General features: G+C 35.5%; 1 protein-coding gene across 2 annotated transcripts in view; it reads right to left on the reverse strand.

Annotated features, from left to right (window-relative positions):
* Nucleotides 1–1,274: 1,274 nt before the first annotated feature.
* Vom2r75 (vomeronasal 2 receptor, 75) overlaps nucleotides 1,275–15,168 on the reverse strand; it is a 35,988-nt gene continuing 22,094 nt past the window's right edge. Inside the window, 3 exon segments of one of the 2 annotated variants that reach the window (NM_001419486.1) lie at nucleotides 1,275–3,086; nucleotides 9,301–9,424; nucleotides 11,873–12,100. In NM_001419486.1, coding sequence (NP_001406415.1) covers nucleotides 2,182–3,086; nucleotides 9,301–9,424; nucleotides 11,873–12,100 — 1,257 coding nt within the window. In that variant the 3' untranslated portion in view covers nucleotides 1,275–2,181. 2 annotated transcript variants of the gene reach the window in all.

Here is a 15,168-nt window from a genome sequence, read left to right on the forward strand (position 1 = left end):
CAGAAGACTCCTCCTAGGGTTAGGTATTCTCATGCTATTAAATTGTTCCGAGGAAGACTCAGTTTATCATATTTAGTGTTAAGGGATTTAATTGCTTAGCCATCATACAGGCCACAAATGTCATTTAATTTTTTTTTTCCGGAGCTGAGGACCGAACCCAGGGCCTTGCGCTTGCTAGGCAAGCACTCTACCACTGAGCTAAATCCCCAACCCCCACAAATGTCATTTAAAGATACTGATTTCCTTTTAAATTATTACAGGCTAAATATACCAGTCTCCAATTTTTATGTAGCCAACACTAAACAAATAATTCTTGAATAGTATTGGTTCTGTAGTTGACAACATATTTTGAATAATAATTATGAATTAACTGTGTAATAACATTTTAACCCATTATAATGCAGCACAATAAGCTGGGTATTTATGAAATATAAAATATAAGATTCCACATATTCTGTATATCATGTATCAAAAAGTATCTACAAAATTGTAGGTATTAAATTATGTGAATTTTTGAAATGGGGGTGTCTAGTTCATGAATAAAGTCACTAGTCTCTTCCTTAGCAGTTTTTTCAATGTTTCAATTAATCATTTATTCTCTTCATTAATCTAACAGAGTTCTTAAATCTTGATTACCAGCATCCAAGATTTACAGTGCAGTTGATTTTTTGATATTTTCTCTTCTCCACTGGCTCCTGAACTTACATGGTGACAAGAAAATATATAGGGATACATATAGATATAAAAAGAATAAATAAATATAAGATTCAAGATGGGAATATAATATAAATATATTTTTATAATAAATTTGTGTAGAATTCCCTTAAGCCACATTTTAAATATCAAAATTCATTGTGAAAATGCCACTTTCCATGAATTTTCAATGTGACTGTTAAAGCAGAATGTGTTCTTTAAAGGGACATTGCTAATGATCATATTTTTTGATAATTCTGATGCATTATACACCCATTCAACCTCCCATTGTGGCAGGAGAATTGATGAATGTGAAGGATTTAGTGCAACTGCAAACACTCAATTTTCTTCTGAAAATTCATTTTCTAGGAAGCAGCACAATGAAACCATCTGACCCCCATTTGATCCTTCTAGAATTTTGTGAGTTCAGGACCCAAATCATTACTGCACACCAAGAACAGACTCAGAAAAATTAGGTATAAACCAATATCAGGAGTTTTACCAATCCTTTTCATAATTACAATATAATATCATGTTGATATATCTACAGGCCTATTTTATTTTGTTTTGTTTTTTTATTCTTTAATTTTTTTTACAGTTCCATCATTATCCCCTTCCTAGTCTTCCCCCTGATTCATTCTCATCCAATACCTCCTTCCAATCATCAAGGGACAATCCGCAACTCTCCAAACCCCAGACCTCCCCAATCCCTTGGGGAAGTCTCTCTGTGGTTAGGTGTGTATTCTCTTGCTGAGGCTGGACCAGGCAATCCTATGTTGCATATGTTTTGGGGGCCTCATAACAGCTGGAGTAGGCTGACTTGTTAGTGGCTCAGTGTCTGAGGGACCTTGGTTGTCCAGGTTAGTTGAGACTGCTTTGTATTCCTATGGGTCACCCTCCTTCTCAGTATCTTCCAACTATTCCCTAACTCAACCACAGGAGTTCTCAGATTCTGTCCATTGTTGGATATAATATTTTTGTATTTGAGAGTAGATAAAGAACATTTTCAGCTTAGACTATTGGCCAATATCTTAAAGAGCAGCTGAAAAAAAGACAGTATTCTGTCAAGTATGTGTTCCTACTGGAAATAAGAAAATGTGTTCTGATTTCATCTTTGTTGATTTTTAGTTAGTTTGTTTCTATGTATAATCCCTGTCTGTCCTAGAACTCACTTTCTATGTAAGGTTATATATTCAACTGACTTATAAAATTTATTTGAAGTTACCAGGGGGAAATCCTCATGAAAGCAAAATAATGAATAAAATTGTACTAGTTATTTGAAAATTTTACTTCTTCCAGAAGATACTAAGCAAATGAATGATTGTAAGATTTTATAGACAACATATGCAAGATCAGTACATATGGTACTTCTATGCATAACTAGAGGAACCAGTGAGAGTGATTCTAAAACTAGATATATGCTCTGTAACTAAATATTTGGGGTGTATGTATCAACTTTACATTTGACAGAATTCCTGAAATACCTTTTCAGAAATATGATTTCTCCCTGATTTTGTGGATCGAATTTCTGTCTGGTCTCATTAAAATGATGTAAACTTTGGGTGCAAAGATGCATCCCAGCATCCCTGCACTAGATGCCAAGATGGAGAAGATCTCCACAGCAACCATGACCTTGCCCTTGGTGCTATGGTAGACAGGGAGGAAGGTGACCCAGACAGCGCAGAACACTAGCATGCTGAAGGTCAAGAACTTGGCTTCGTTGAATGTGTCAGGCAGGTTCTTTGCCAAGAAAGCTATAGTGAAGCTTCCAAAGGCCAGGCAGGCCAAGTATCCCAGGACACAGTAGAATGCAGTAATGGAGCCCTTGTTGCACACAATGATGATGTGGCCATGCTCAGAGTGTTCATCAATATCAACAAAGGGAGGAGAAACTGCTAGCCAGATTGCACACAGAATACATTGCAATAGGGAACATATGGGAATAATGTAGTTGGGTGTCCTCGATACCAAAAAGATTCTTAATTGTCTTCCTGGGTCTGTGACTTTGAAAGCCAGAACCACAGTGATTGTTTTGGCCAGAACTGTGGAAATAGCCACAGTAAAGAAGATTCCAAATGTGATTTGCTGTAAGATACAGGTTGCTCTGTTAGGATAGCCAATGAAGAAAAAGGAGCACAGAAAACAGAACATGAGTGACACGATTAATAGGTAGCTGAGGATTCTGTTATTGGCCTTCACAATAGGAGTGTCATGGTGCTTCACGAAGACCCAAAATACCACCACTGTGAATGCAGAGAAACAGAATGCTATTAAGGCAAGAGCCATCCCCAAGGGGTCTTCATAGCTTAGAACAATCACACCTTTCTGAATGCATTTGTTCTTTTCTGTGTTGGCATACTGGTATTCTGGACAATTCGCACACTGATCCATATCTGATGTCCAAAGAAAAGTTTAGTTAGTGTTACTTTGGAAATTTTGTTGACAAGTTATTCAAGTAAGGCTGTTGAAAGAAGCATTGTAAGGCTGCCTTTGATGCAGATAATGTAATTTGAAGGAAGTTGATGCTCAGCATTACTCTCAATTCTTACAGTTCATAAAGATATATGGAAAAATAAAGTCATGAAATTATTTCTTTATCTACTTTGTTGATTATATCATTTTAATGTTATCAGAAAGCAAAGATTTAAAAAGCCATCTTTTGGTTCTATGTTAATATCAAGTAGTATTGAATTCAGAAAAGATACCTTTATAAACCCCAATGTTATTGGGTATATTTTTTAAACACAAAACCAAACACTCATAGTTTTCTGAGATCATTGACTCTTCTTATGAATTTGCTCCCAATAATACATTGAGATTCTAACTTTACTGGGACAATACTTGTAGTAGGTACTCGAGAATTCATTATCTCAAAGTCACTGACATACAAAGAACACTAAATTGACCAGGTAAGCTGTCTGTAAGTGTACATATTTATAAATATGTATTTGTGTATTTGTAACAATAGCATTGTTGGATTTAGGTGATTCCTGTTATAAGACATAAATATGAAGAAGGTGGAGAAGGAGAGGTGGTATAATATCAATGTTTGAAAAGTAGAAAACATTAAAGAAATAAGCCCTGAGATGTATCATCATCTGGCAATAAGTAAACAAAAATTCTGATTATTGTTCATGAGGTGCACTAATATTAGCACTGAAAAAAAAACTGTGAAGATACTTTGTACTAAGAAGTACTTCATCTTGATCCTTTCTCTTTTCCCCATTTTTATTGGATATTGTTTAATTAATTTACATTTTAAATGTTATCCTGTCTCAATTTCCCTTCCATAAAACCCCTATCCCATTCCACTCCCACTTCTATGAGGTTGTTCCTTTGCCCATTCACCCACCCTTTCCAGCTTTCCCTACATTGGGAGGTCGGCCCTTGGCAAGACCAACAACTTCTCCTCCCACTGGTGCCCAGCAAGGCCATCCTCTGCTACATATGCAGCTGGAGTCATGGTTCTGTCCATGTGTACTCTTTTGATGGTGGTTTAATTCCTGGGAGCTCTGGTTGGTTGATATTGTTGTTCTTCCTGTGGTGTTGCAAACCCCTTCAGCTCCTTCAATCCTTTCTGTAACTCCTCCAATGGGGGCCACTTCTCAGTTCAATGGTTGGCTGTGAGTGTCCACCTCTGTATTGGTCATGCTCTGGCACAGACTCTCAGGAGACAACTATATTAGGCTCCTGTCAGCATGAACTTCTTGGCATCAGCAATATTGTCTGGGTTTGGGGGCTGTATGTATAAGAGCTAGAATTACCAGGTGGGGCAGTCTCTGGATGGCTTTTCTTCATTTTCTGCTCCAAACTTTGTCTCCATATTTTCTCCTATGAATATTTTTGATCCCCCTTCAAAGAAGGACTGAAGCATATGCACTTTAATCATTCTTCTTCTTGAGATTCATGTGATCTGTGAATTGTATCTTGGGTAATTCGAGTTTTTGGGGTAATATCCACTTATCAGTGAGTGCATACCCTGTGTCTTATTTTGTGATTGTGTTACCTCATTCAGGATGATATTTTCTAGTTTCATTCATTTGCCTATGAATTTCATGAAGTCATTTTTGATAGCTGAGTAGTACTCTGCTGTGTAGATGTACCATCATTTCTGTATGAATTCCTCTGTTGAAGGACATTTTGGTTCCTTCCAGCTTCTGGCTATTATAAATAAGGTTTCTATGAACATAGTAGAACATGTATCTTTGTTAAATTTTGGAGCATCTTTTGGGTATATGCCAAGGAGTGGTATAGCTGGGATAGTACTATGGCCAGTTTTCTGAAGAACATCTAGACTGATTTCCAGAGTGTTGGTACCAGTGTGCAATCCCACAAACAATGGAGGAGTGTTCCTCTTTTTCCACATCCTAACCAGCATCTGCTGTTACCTGAGTTTTTTATCTTAGCCATTCTGATTGGTATGAGGTGGAATCTCAGGGTTGCTCTGATTTGCATTTCCCTGATGACTAAGGATTTTGAACAGTTCTTTAGGTGCTTCTCAACCATTCAATGTTCCTCAGCTGAGAATTCTTTGTTTAGCTCTGTACCCCATTTTTCATTAGAGTTATATGATTCTATGGAGTCTAACTTCATGAGTTCTTAGAATATTTTGGATATTCGTCTTTTATTGAATTTAGGATTGGCAAAGATTTTCCCAATATGTTGATTGCAGTTTGGTCCTAATGGCAGTGTCCTTTTTTGCAATTTCATGAAGTCCCATTTGCTGATTCTTGATCTTAGAGCATAAGCCATTGGTGTTCTGTTAAGGAAAATTTCCCAGTGCCCATGTGTTCAAGGTTCTTCCCCACCTTTTCTTCTATTAGTTTCAGTGTATCTGGTTTTATGTGGAGGTCCAAAATTCACTTGGATTTGAGCTTTGTACAGGGCAATAAGAATGGATCCACTTCCATTCTTCTACATGCTGACCACCAGTTTCAACCATTTGCTGAAAATGCTGTCCTTTTTGCACTTGATTGTTTTAGCTCCTTTGTCAAAGATCAAGTGACAATAGTTGTGTAGGTTCATGTCTGGGTCTTCAATTATATTCTGTTGATCTACCTGCCTGTCTCTTTACCAATACCATGCCATTTTTATTACTATTGCTCTGTAATACAGCTTGAGGTCAGAGATGGTGATGCCTCCAGACGTGGTTTTATTGTTGAGGATAGTATTCAAGTTCTTGGGGTTTTTTTGTTACTCCAAATTAATTTGCAAATTACTTTATCTAACTCTATGAAGAATCGAGTTGGAGTTTTGATAGGGGTCACATTAAATTCGTAGAGCACTTTTTGCAAAATGGCCGTTTTTACTATATTAATCTGCCAATCCATGAGCATGGGAGATCTTTCCATTTTCTGAGATCTTCAATTTCATTCTTCAGAGACTTGATGTTCTTATCATACAGATCTTTCAGTTGCTTGGTTAGAGTCACACAGAGGTATTTTATATTATTAGGGACTATTGTGAAGGGTATTGTTTCCCTAATTTCTATCTCAGCCTGTTTATCCTTTGAGTAGAACAAGGCTACTGATTTGTTTGAATTAATTTTATGCCCAGCCACTTTGCTGAACTTGTTTATCGTGCTTACTAGGTCTCTGGTGGAATTTTTGGGATCACTTAATTATACTATCATATGATCTGCAGATAGTGATATTTTGACTTTTTCTTTTCCAATTTGTGTCCCTTCGACCTCGTTTTTTCTCTGATTTCAGTGGCTAGGATTTTGAGCACTATATTGAATAGGTGAGGAGAGAGTGGCCATCCTTGTCTAGTCCCTGATTTTAGTGGCATTGCTTCAAATTTCTCTTCATGAAGTTTGATGTTGGTTAGTGGTTTGGTGTATATTGCTTTTAATATGTTTAGGTGTGAGCCATGAATTCCTGACCTTTCCAAGACTTTTATGATGAAGAGGTATTTAATTTTGTCAAATGCTTTCTCAGCATCTAATGAGATGATCATGTGTTTTATTTTATTTTATTTTATTTTATTTTATTTTATTTTATTTTATTTTATTTTATTTGAGCTTGTTTATATAGTGGATTGCATTGGTGGATTTCCATATATTGAAACACACTTGCATCCCTGGGATGAGGCCTACTTGATCATGATCATTTTGATATGTTCTTGGTTTTGGTTTGCAAGAATTTTATTGTGTAGTTTTGCATTGATATTCATAAGGGAAATTGGTCTGAAGTTCTCTTTCTTTGTTGGGTCTTTGTGTGCTTTAGGGATAAGTGTAATTGTGGCTTTGTAGAAGGAATTGGCTAGTGTTCTTTCTGTTTCCATTTGGTGGAATAGTTTGGACAGTATTGGTATTAAGCCTTCTATGAACATCTGATAGAATTCTGCACTAAACCCATCTGGTCTTGGACATATTTTTGTTGGGAGTCTTTTAATGACTGCTTCTATTTCTTTAGGAGTTATGGGACTGTTTAGATGGTTCTCTGATTCTGATTTAAATTTGAGACCTGATATCTGTCTAGAAAATTGTCCATTTCATCCAGTTTTTCCAGTTTTGTTGGATATAGCCTTTTGTAGTAAGATCTGTTGATTTTTTTAATTTCCTCAGGTTCTGTTGTTATGTCTGACTGTTAATTTCTGATGTTGTTAATTTTGATACACTCTTTGGTTAGTCTGGGTTTATCTATCTTTTTTATTTTCTCAAAGAACCAGCTCCCAGTTTTGTTGATTTTTTTTGTATACTGCTTTTTGTTCCTACTCGGTTGATTTCAGCCCTGAGTTTGATTATTTCCTGCCATCCACTCCTCATATATGTATTTGCTTCTTTTAGTTCTAGAGCTTTTAGGTGTGTTGTCAAGCTGCTAATGTATGCTTTCTCCAGTTTCTTTTTAGAGGCACTAAGAGCTATGAGTTTTCCTCTTAGCACTGCTCTCATTGTGTCCTATAAGTTTGGGTATGTTTTTTTTTTATTTTCATTAAATTCTAAAAAGTCTTCAATTTCTTTATTTCTTCCTTGACCAATTTATCATTAAGTAGAGAGCTGTTTAGCTTCCATGTGTATGTGGGCTCTTTTTTGTTTTTGGAATGCTGAACACTTTCATCCTTGCCTCATCTCCATTCCTATGTGTCTCAGTGTCTGTGAATATACTCAAACATAGTAAACAAGTATTGAAAAACAGAACCAGCAATATAACAGAGAAAATCTTGAGCAAGAGTTGTTACCCATGTGGTTTATCTTAAGCAATGGTATCTCATTCCTAAATTGAAATTCCCATCATGTCTACAATATTAGCTGTGATTTTAATTGCACTTAATTTTTATGTCATTTCAAAGAATGTTGATATGTATTTCTTGGTTTACAGTATTCTAATCTAGAAGAATGATTTTTGGAGAGCTACTACTTCATAAGTTGCCTAAAAGCCTAAGAAGTTGATTTAGATATAAAGACGATATGTTGCTCTACCAGAGAACCTAAGTTCAGATCACAGCACCCATGTCAGATGTCTTAAAAGTTCACATAAATGTAACTACAGGGGTATTATTTGCTCTTTTATGTACCTGTACATGTATTACCCATCCCATACACATAAACAATTAATGTAATAAAATGCTTTGTTGAATTTTTGTGGAATTCATTGATAGAGTTATTAATTAATTCTTTTTTGTTTTTACATCTAAAACAATTTCAGTATACTTTTAATAATTATTTTCAAGCATAGTGTATTGTTGGAATGCATGACTTCAAAGAGATCTTCTGAATAGGTTGCTTGGTTCTACTACATGCATCATGGGAATAAACTCAGATTGTAAACCTTAGCAACAAATGATTTAACTGTTGAACCAAATCACAGACATGATATGTCTTTTATGAGCTTTAATTCATTATATAAAATGAGAGTCATAATAATTGAAGAGCTAACCATAAACTTTTTGCATTTTGCCAGCCCTAAATAGTTATCTTAATAATGGGTGTGGTTTGAAATATACTCAATATGAATACTGTCATAAATTCTACATTATAGGTTAACACTCATCCACTACATCCTGTATTCACACCACATCTGTCTTTGAACATTCCCTTCAGAATTTTACATACTTAACAGTTTGTCATAAATTTGCAAATACTTTTGTTTTGTATATTAATCTTACACAGAACATGAATTTTGTATCTAGCAATCTCATGACCTAGTCTAGTAGATTTGATGTTATGTGGTTTTCTTCATGGGCTCCTATATGCACATGGTTTGAATAATCATATGTAGGACTGATATATTGATAAAATAGGATTAATTTAATTCTTTTAAAAATTGTGAATAAAAGCTAATGTATGTGGTTTTAAAATAGATTATTATAAAAATCTTGTGGAGAATTTGCTCATATTGCAGTTTTATTTCCTAAAGTATTTCCTTGTGAAAATATAATGTGCCCTGAATTTGCAATGAGTCAATATGTGAGTCAAGGCACAAGGGATATGTGTTTGTTTGTTTGATTTTGGCAGGATCTTGATAATTATTCTTATATCTACAAGTAATAAATTAATAAGTAATAATTCTATATTTTCAATTGCCTTTTCATTGACGTCATAATCCCAGTGGGGCTCAAGAGGAATATATATTTTCAGGATTTATCAGAGCAGCAAAAACTCACTCGTCTCATTAGAAATTTCATTTTCAGGGCAGGGGTTGCAAACAAAACAGCAGGCTGCCATTTCCTCCTTCCAGATTCTTCTGAATCCAGGATGGCAATCTGCACTGCACACTGAGGATGGCATCTGAGAAAAAAAAATAAAAACATACTGATAAAGGTTTTTGCTATTTATTTTATGTTTTATATTAGTACAATAATATTTCAATGAGCTTAGTTTATGTATATTAAGTGATTGACATTTCACTCTGTCCATTTTTAATGACCAGCAATGAATATTGAAAATACATTGAAGAAATGTTGGATAAATTCTGAATGGCTAGTAATTCAGAAAAAAAGAGCTGATAGTTAACTGTGTGTAAAACCTACAGAGATTGCAACCTGATGTTTTTCAAGTAATTATTTTCAGTTTGGCACTAAGTACTGTGAACAGACAGAGGGAACTTTAATGGGGTTATTTTCCGAGCCAACACTAGCCTGTCCTCTGACCTTTGAAGACTTTTTCAGTTGATAAATAATAAAGGAGTGTCCATCTTACTGTGGGCAGTAGAGCCAGTAAGCAGTGTTCTTTTAAGATATGTTCTTAAGTTCCAGTCTCTAGATATTCACACTTACCTTTCTATGACTATAAGCTATATATCAAATTATCTCTTCCTTCTCACTTTCCTTATGGTCAAAGTTTAATTAAAGCAACCGAGAAGCAAGTTAGTATTTGAAAACATTTGAAACAGGTACAATATATCCTTAAGTCACAGAGAAACAAATATCACCTCAAATAAATTAGCATAGCAAAGCATGAGAAACTGTATATAAAAAACAGTGGAATATGCTGACATTGGTTTAATGTGGTTGGAAATGATAACATGATGTGTAGTGACCTTGAATATAGAATATTTCATGAGGTCAAAATGCTCTACAGTGGCTGCACATACTGGAAAAGGCTGGATAAAAATTAGATTGTTTAAAGTTAATTGAAAATTTGAAGAATTCTTCCTATGTTTTGATATTGTTGAAATAGGTTCTTACAATGGAATATCAATGAATTAATATGCTCAAAGAAGATCAGAGCATATTTTCAGTTTTTTCCCCATCATTCTCTTTAAATTGTTGTTAACACTCTGTCATATTTTAATAACTAGTACAGTTAGAGTTAGAGTAAGGAAAATGGGCATACTTTTGTGTGCTTCATTTTAATTTACTTTAAGGTAGTGTAGTGTCTCCACATTACACATGGCAGGTTTGGACTCACAATATAAGGCAGACTATCAAGAAACAAACAGTGATTCTTATACATCTGTCTCTAAAGTGCTTTGATAAGAACATGAGCCAACAAAACTTGTTGTCATTATTTCTGACTTTCATGGATATTAATTTTATCTTCATGCAGTATAGTACAGTCAATAGGTTTGTGAAAGAAAATGTTGTCATATCAATATGTATTCTGTCTGTTCTATAACATGTTTTGTTTATTTAACTCTGAATAAATTTTGCACTGGATTAACAGCCATTTCTGAACATTTACAGAAAGTAATGTAATTCTATATTTTGTTGTATATTACACTCAATGAATCTGCATATGTTGAATCATACTTGCATCCCTAGATTAAATTCTCCCTGTTCTCAGAGAATGATCTTTCCATTGTGTGTTATGTTCTTTTGGTAGGTGTTTTAGTCAAGAATTATTCCATACATATCCATCAAAGGTTTTGCTCTCTAATTTCTTTTTTTCTCTTATTACACATTATAATGTTTCCTTTACTTTTATAAATGAAAGGAAAGTTCTCCACTTGTATGTGAATGAGTCGTCACAGCCTCTGCAGGCAACCAAGAAATGTCTTAAAAAATAAACAAGTCTTCTTGTCATTGATTACATTTAGGAAATATTATCAAAAATATTCAACTATAACTGAAAATTTTTTACACTTGGCTGGTTGCTGTTATTGCTGTATTTGATGAGTTTTAATAGCCATTTCTTTGCCAATTGTTCTAGTGCTGTCTACATGTTCCTTTGAAATTTTGTCCATCTTACTTAAAAGTGTGAAGGGTTTCTTCAAGTTTTTCAAAACATGATGTTTCTTTGAATAGAATTTCTGTAACTATGTTCATTAGTGAACTTGGTAAATGTTTTCCTATGGTATGGGAAAACATTTTTGGATATAATGACAAGTGTTAACAATTATGAATCTTAGGGTTTCATTACTGTAATATTAGTCTCACTCTTATCAACTTGCATTCCAGATATTTAAAGTAATGGAGGAGATAACTGTGTAATAATAACAATGGTATGAAGAAAATATTCAAATTTAAGGAAAGAGTATCAAACTGTGGTGAAGAAATTTTTAAATTCATTAAATTTCAGAAAATTGTTCTGAGATTAAAAAGGTATATTTATGCATGTAGAAAATCTTCAAAGAATTAGTAAATATATGTCAAAACTGAAAAAAGAAACAAAATACAGGAACCTAGAAGTTGGTTCCTGATGTGACAAAATATTTCATTTCAATATGTTGCAGTGTATCCACGTGAAAGTGTTTATTACTCTGTATTATAAATCAATAAGCTAGTACACACCTACCTTTCTACTTCCTGTAGCCAACTCAGTCATGTCTACATATAAGTGTAACTGTTGACCCTGTGGAAAATGTGGGCTGAATTGTCCTATCTTCACCTTAATCCCAAGGCGTTGTGAGAAATTCCACATGTGAACAATATTATAGTCTCCATGCACTACTTCTCTCTGTTTCATAATTACTCTGTTCCCAAGAGAATTAGTGAAGTGGGTCTTTCTCAGAAATGAGTTTAGCTAAAAGACAAGCATTTCACTGTAATGTATATACCATTCCTTAAAGTCATAAAATGTATTCTAATTTCATAGCAAAAGCAATGTCATTTAAAAAATTAAAAGGAAAATCACGACAAAAGCAATTGGATAAATGAAATTATGATAATATTCCAAGAAAATCAGTTCTCTCAGAGAAGACTACCAAACAAAAACAGACAAAAATCCAGAAAAAAAGATAGGTAACACACACACACACACACACACACACACACACACACACATTTACACACAGAGAGACTCAGGTCTTTTCTGAAGCATATACAAAATACACCCATAAACTTATTTCCACAGAAATATACATATATGTTGACACATATGTAAAAATTATGGTACAAAAAAGACATACATATGCACTCAACTAAAAACATAGATATGAAATCACACAAAATACATACACTGACACACATACATACTCACACACACATGTACATGCACACACCTACACACACTGACACACACACACAGACAGCTTGACAGCAACATACAAGGAGAGGCATAAATATATTTTCCAGCCCAGAATGGTATTGACACACAAAGAATTTTTTACTCACACATAATAACAAAAAGGCAAGCAAAGTCCAAGATAACCACAAAGAAATGGGCAGACCCATTACAGTAAAGCAGATACAAATATGTGTAAGCACATACAAAAAATTACAAAATACATTCAATGGTATATGAAGACACATACTCTGGCAAAAACACAAAGAAACACACACATACAAAAACACACTTATAGAAGGGAATTAACACATAGAAAAATAGTTGCTCACTTTCATAGTCATACAGAGAGATAAACATGTATGTACAAAGCAAAACAAATATAAACACAGATACACAGTGTAAAAGATATAACTATACACGGTAACAAAGATGCACTCACACATATGAACAAATTTTATAGATGGAACTGAATATTACCACTTCTATTAAATTACTTTCAGAATACAAAGTAAGTTACCCAGAACCAACACTGGGTCAGAATCCCTGGAGGACCCTAATGAAAACAATTCCTTAAAAATATTTCCATATAATTGATGACTATAAATAAAAACTCATCTTTTCATCATGGAGAAAATTCATGAGGATGCACTGTTTATACCAAATATTGGAAGGGGTAAGCTGATGGAAATTCGAGTACTCTGTATGAAACAAAAAATTTCAGTTGATGAACTGTGCCTTCTTTTTCCATTCACAATTAAAATAGTCACAAGATTTCCCTTTTCTTTAGGAAAAAAGGTCCAGAAACCAATCTATATTGGAAAATATTTCTTATTTCATTAGGTGTGGGCATCTGAGAGATTCTAAATGTCTAGGCAATTGAAGACACCATACATCATCCAATAGAAGAAACTCTACAGATTCTTCCAGTCTCCGTCTGCCCTCAGAGCTAAGGCTCTCCCACAGCCTCCAGAATACTTCTTGCCCAGAGAAAGCGGGTATCCTAGGAGTGCTTTCACTCATAAACCCACATGTGAGTCTCCACTTTTGCTGCAGTAACTGTACAAAGAGGGACCTGCCAGGAGCACATAGGGCACATGAACATCCCGGCCATCTGGGGCAGGACATTGCTGGCCTGCATCTGTACCCAGAGCTAAAGCTATCCCTCTGCCTTCTGAACCCAAATTCTGCCCAGAGAGAGCTGGTCTCCCAGGAGTGCTGTCCTAAGAACATAAGCTCACAGACCCACAGCAGGGAAAATCCCCAGTCAGAGACAGCAAGACCAACTAACATCAGAGATTACTAGAATGTAAGAGGTTAGTGCAAGAAACGAAGCAACAGAAACCAAGGCTACTTGGCATCTTCTGGACCCAGTTCTCCCACAAGAGCAAGTCCCGGATACCCCAACATAAGGGAAAAGCAATATTCTTATTTAAAATCACATTTTATGATGATGATAGAGGACTTTAAGAAGGACATAAAGAACTCCCTTGAAGAAGTACAGGAGAACACAGGCAAACAAATGAATCCCTTAAAGAAAATACACATCCAACAGGTGAAGGAATTAAACAAAACTTTACAGGATCTAAAAATGGACATAGAAACAATAAAGAAATCACAAAGAAAGACAATCCTGGAGAAAGGAAACCTAGGAAAGAGATCAGGAAACAGATGAAAGCATCACCAACAGAATACAAGAAAATGGTCAAGTAACTTATAAAAGCAGACCTGTCAGAATTACACCAGACTTACCAACAGTGAGATGAATGAAAGATGATCCTAAATTCCGTGGGGAAGAGAGCAGACCACCCAGGAGTGCAGACATTCTGAGGCCGGAGGACAGAAAGCCATGTCTTCACACCTCTGCCCACATCCCTGGTCCAAAAGGGAAACTGCACAGTGCCTTTGGACACAGGGATATAGGAACAGACAGCCACTGATATCCAAACGGAACTGGCAAAACAGCTCCCTACACACAAATCCTATGGGTGAGAGAGCTGGACCTGGAGAAATGTGGATACTCCTGAAAAGTCAGAGGAGACTACTCTCTGCCCACAGTCCAGACCCAAGAGAGAATCACATAGTGCCAACTGTGCCCACAGGGTGCAAGGACCTACATAAGCAATCAGAGGCAGGACCCTTTGATTCCTACCTGCGTGTACAGCTGGAAGACAGTCTCTAGGAGCACAGACACACCTGAAATCAGAGCACCTCTTCTCAGGAAAGGCTGAAAGAAAACAGGAAAACAGTTCTACAGGAGTGCTGACACAGAGGTCTACAGCAGGGTCAAGTCACTCCCAGAAACAGCAAGACAAGCAAACACCAGAGACAACCCAATGGCTAGAGGCAAGTGCAGGAACCTAAGCAACAGAAACCAAGACTACTTATACCATCAGAGCCCAGTTCTCCCGCCAAAGAAAATACTGGATATCCAAACACACCAGAAAAGCAAGATTTAGATTTGAATTCACATTTTCTGATAGTGATGGAGAACTTTAAGACAAAAAGAACTCCCTAAGAGAAATGCAGGAAAACACAAGTAAACAAGAGAAGCACTTAGAGAGGAAACACAAAAATCCTGAAATAAT

Source organism: Rattus norvegicus, chromosome 18, assembly GCF_021556685.1.
Source record: "Rattus norvegicus strain SHRSP/BbbUtx chromosome 18, alternate assembly SHRSP_T2T, whole genome shotgun sequence".
NCBI lineage: Eukaryota > Metazoa > Chordata > Mammalia > Rodentia > Muridae > Rattus > Rattus norvegicus.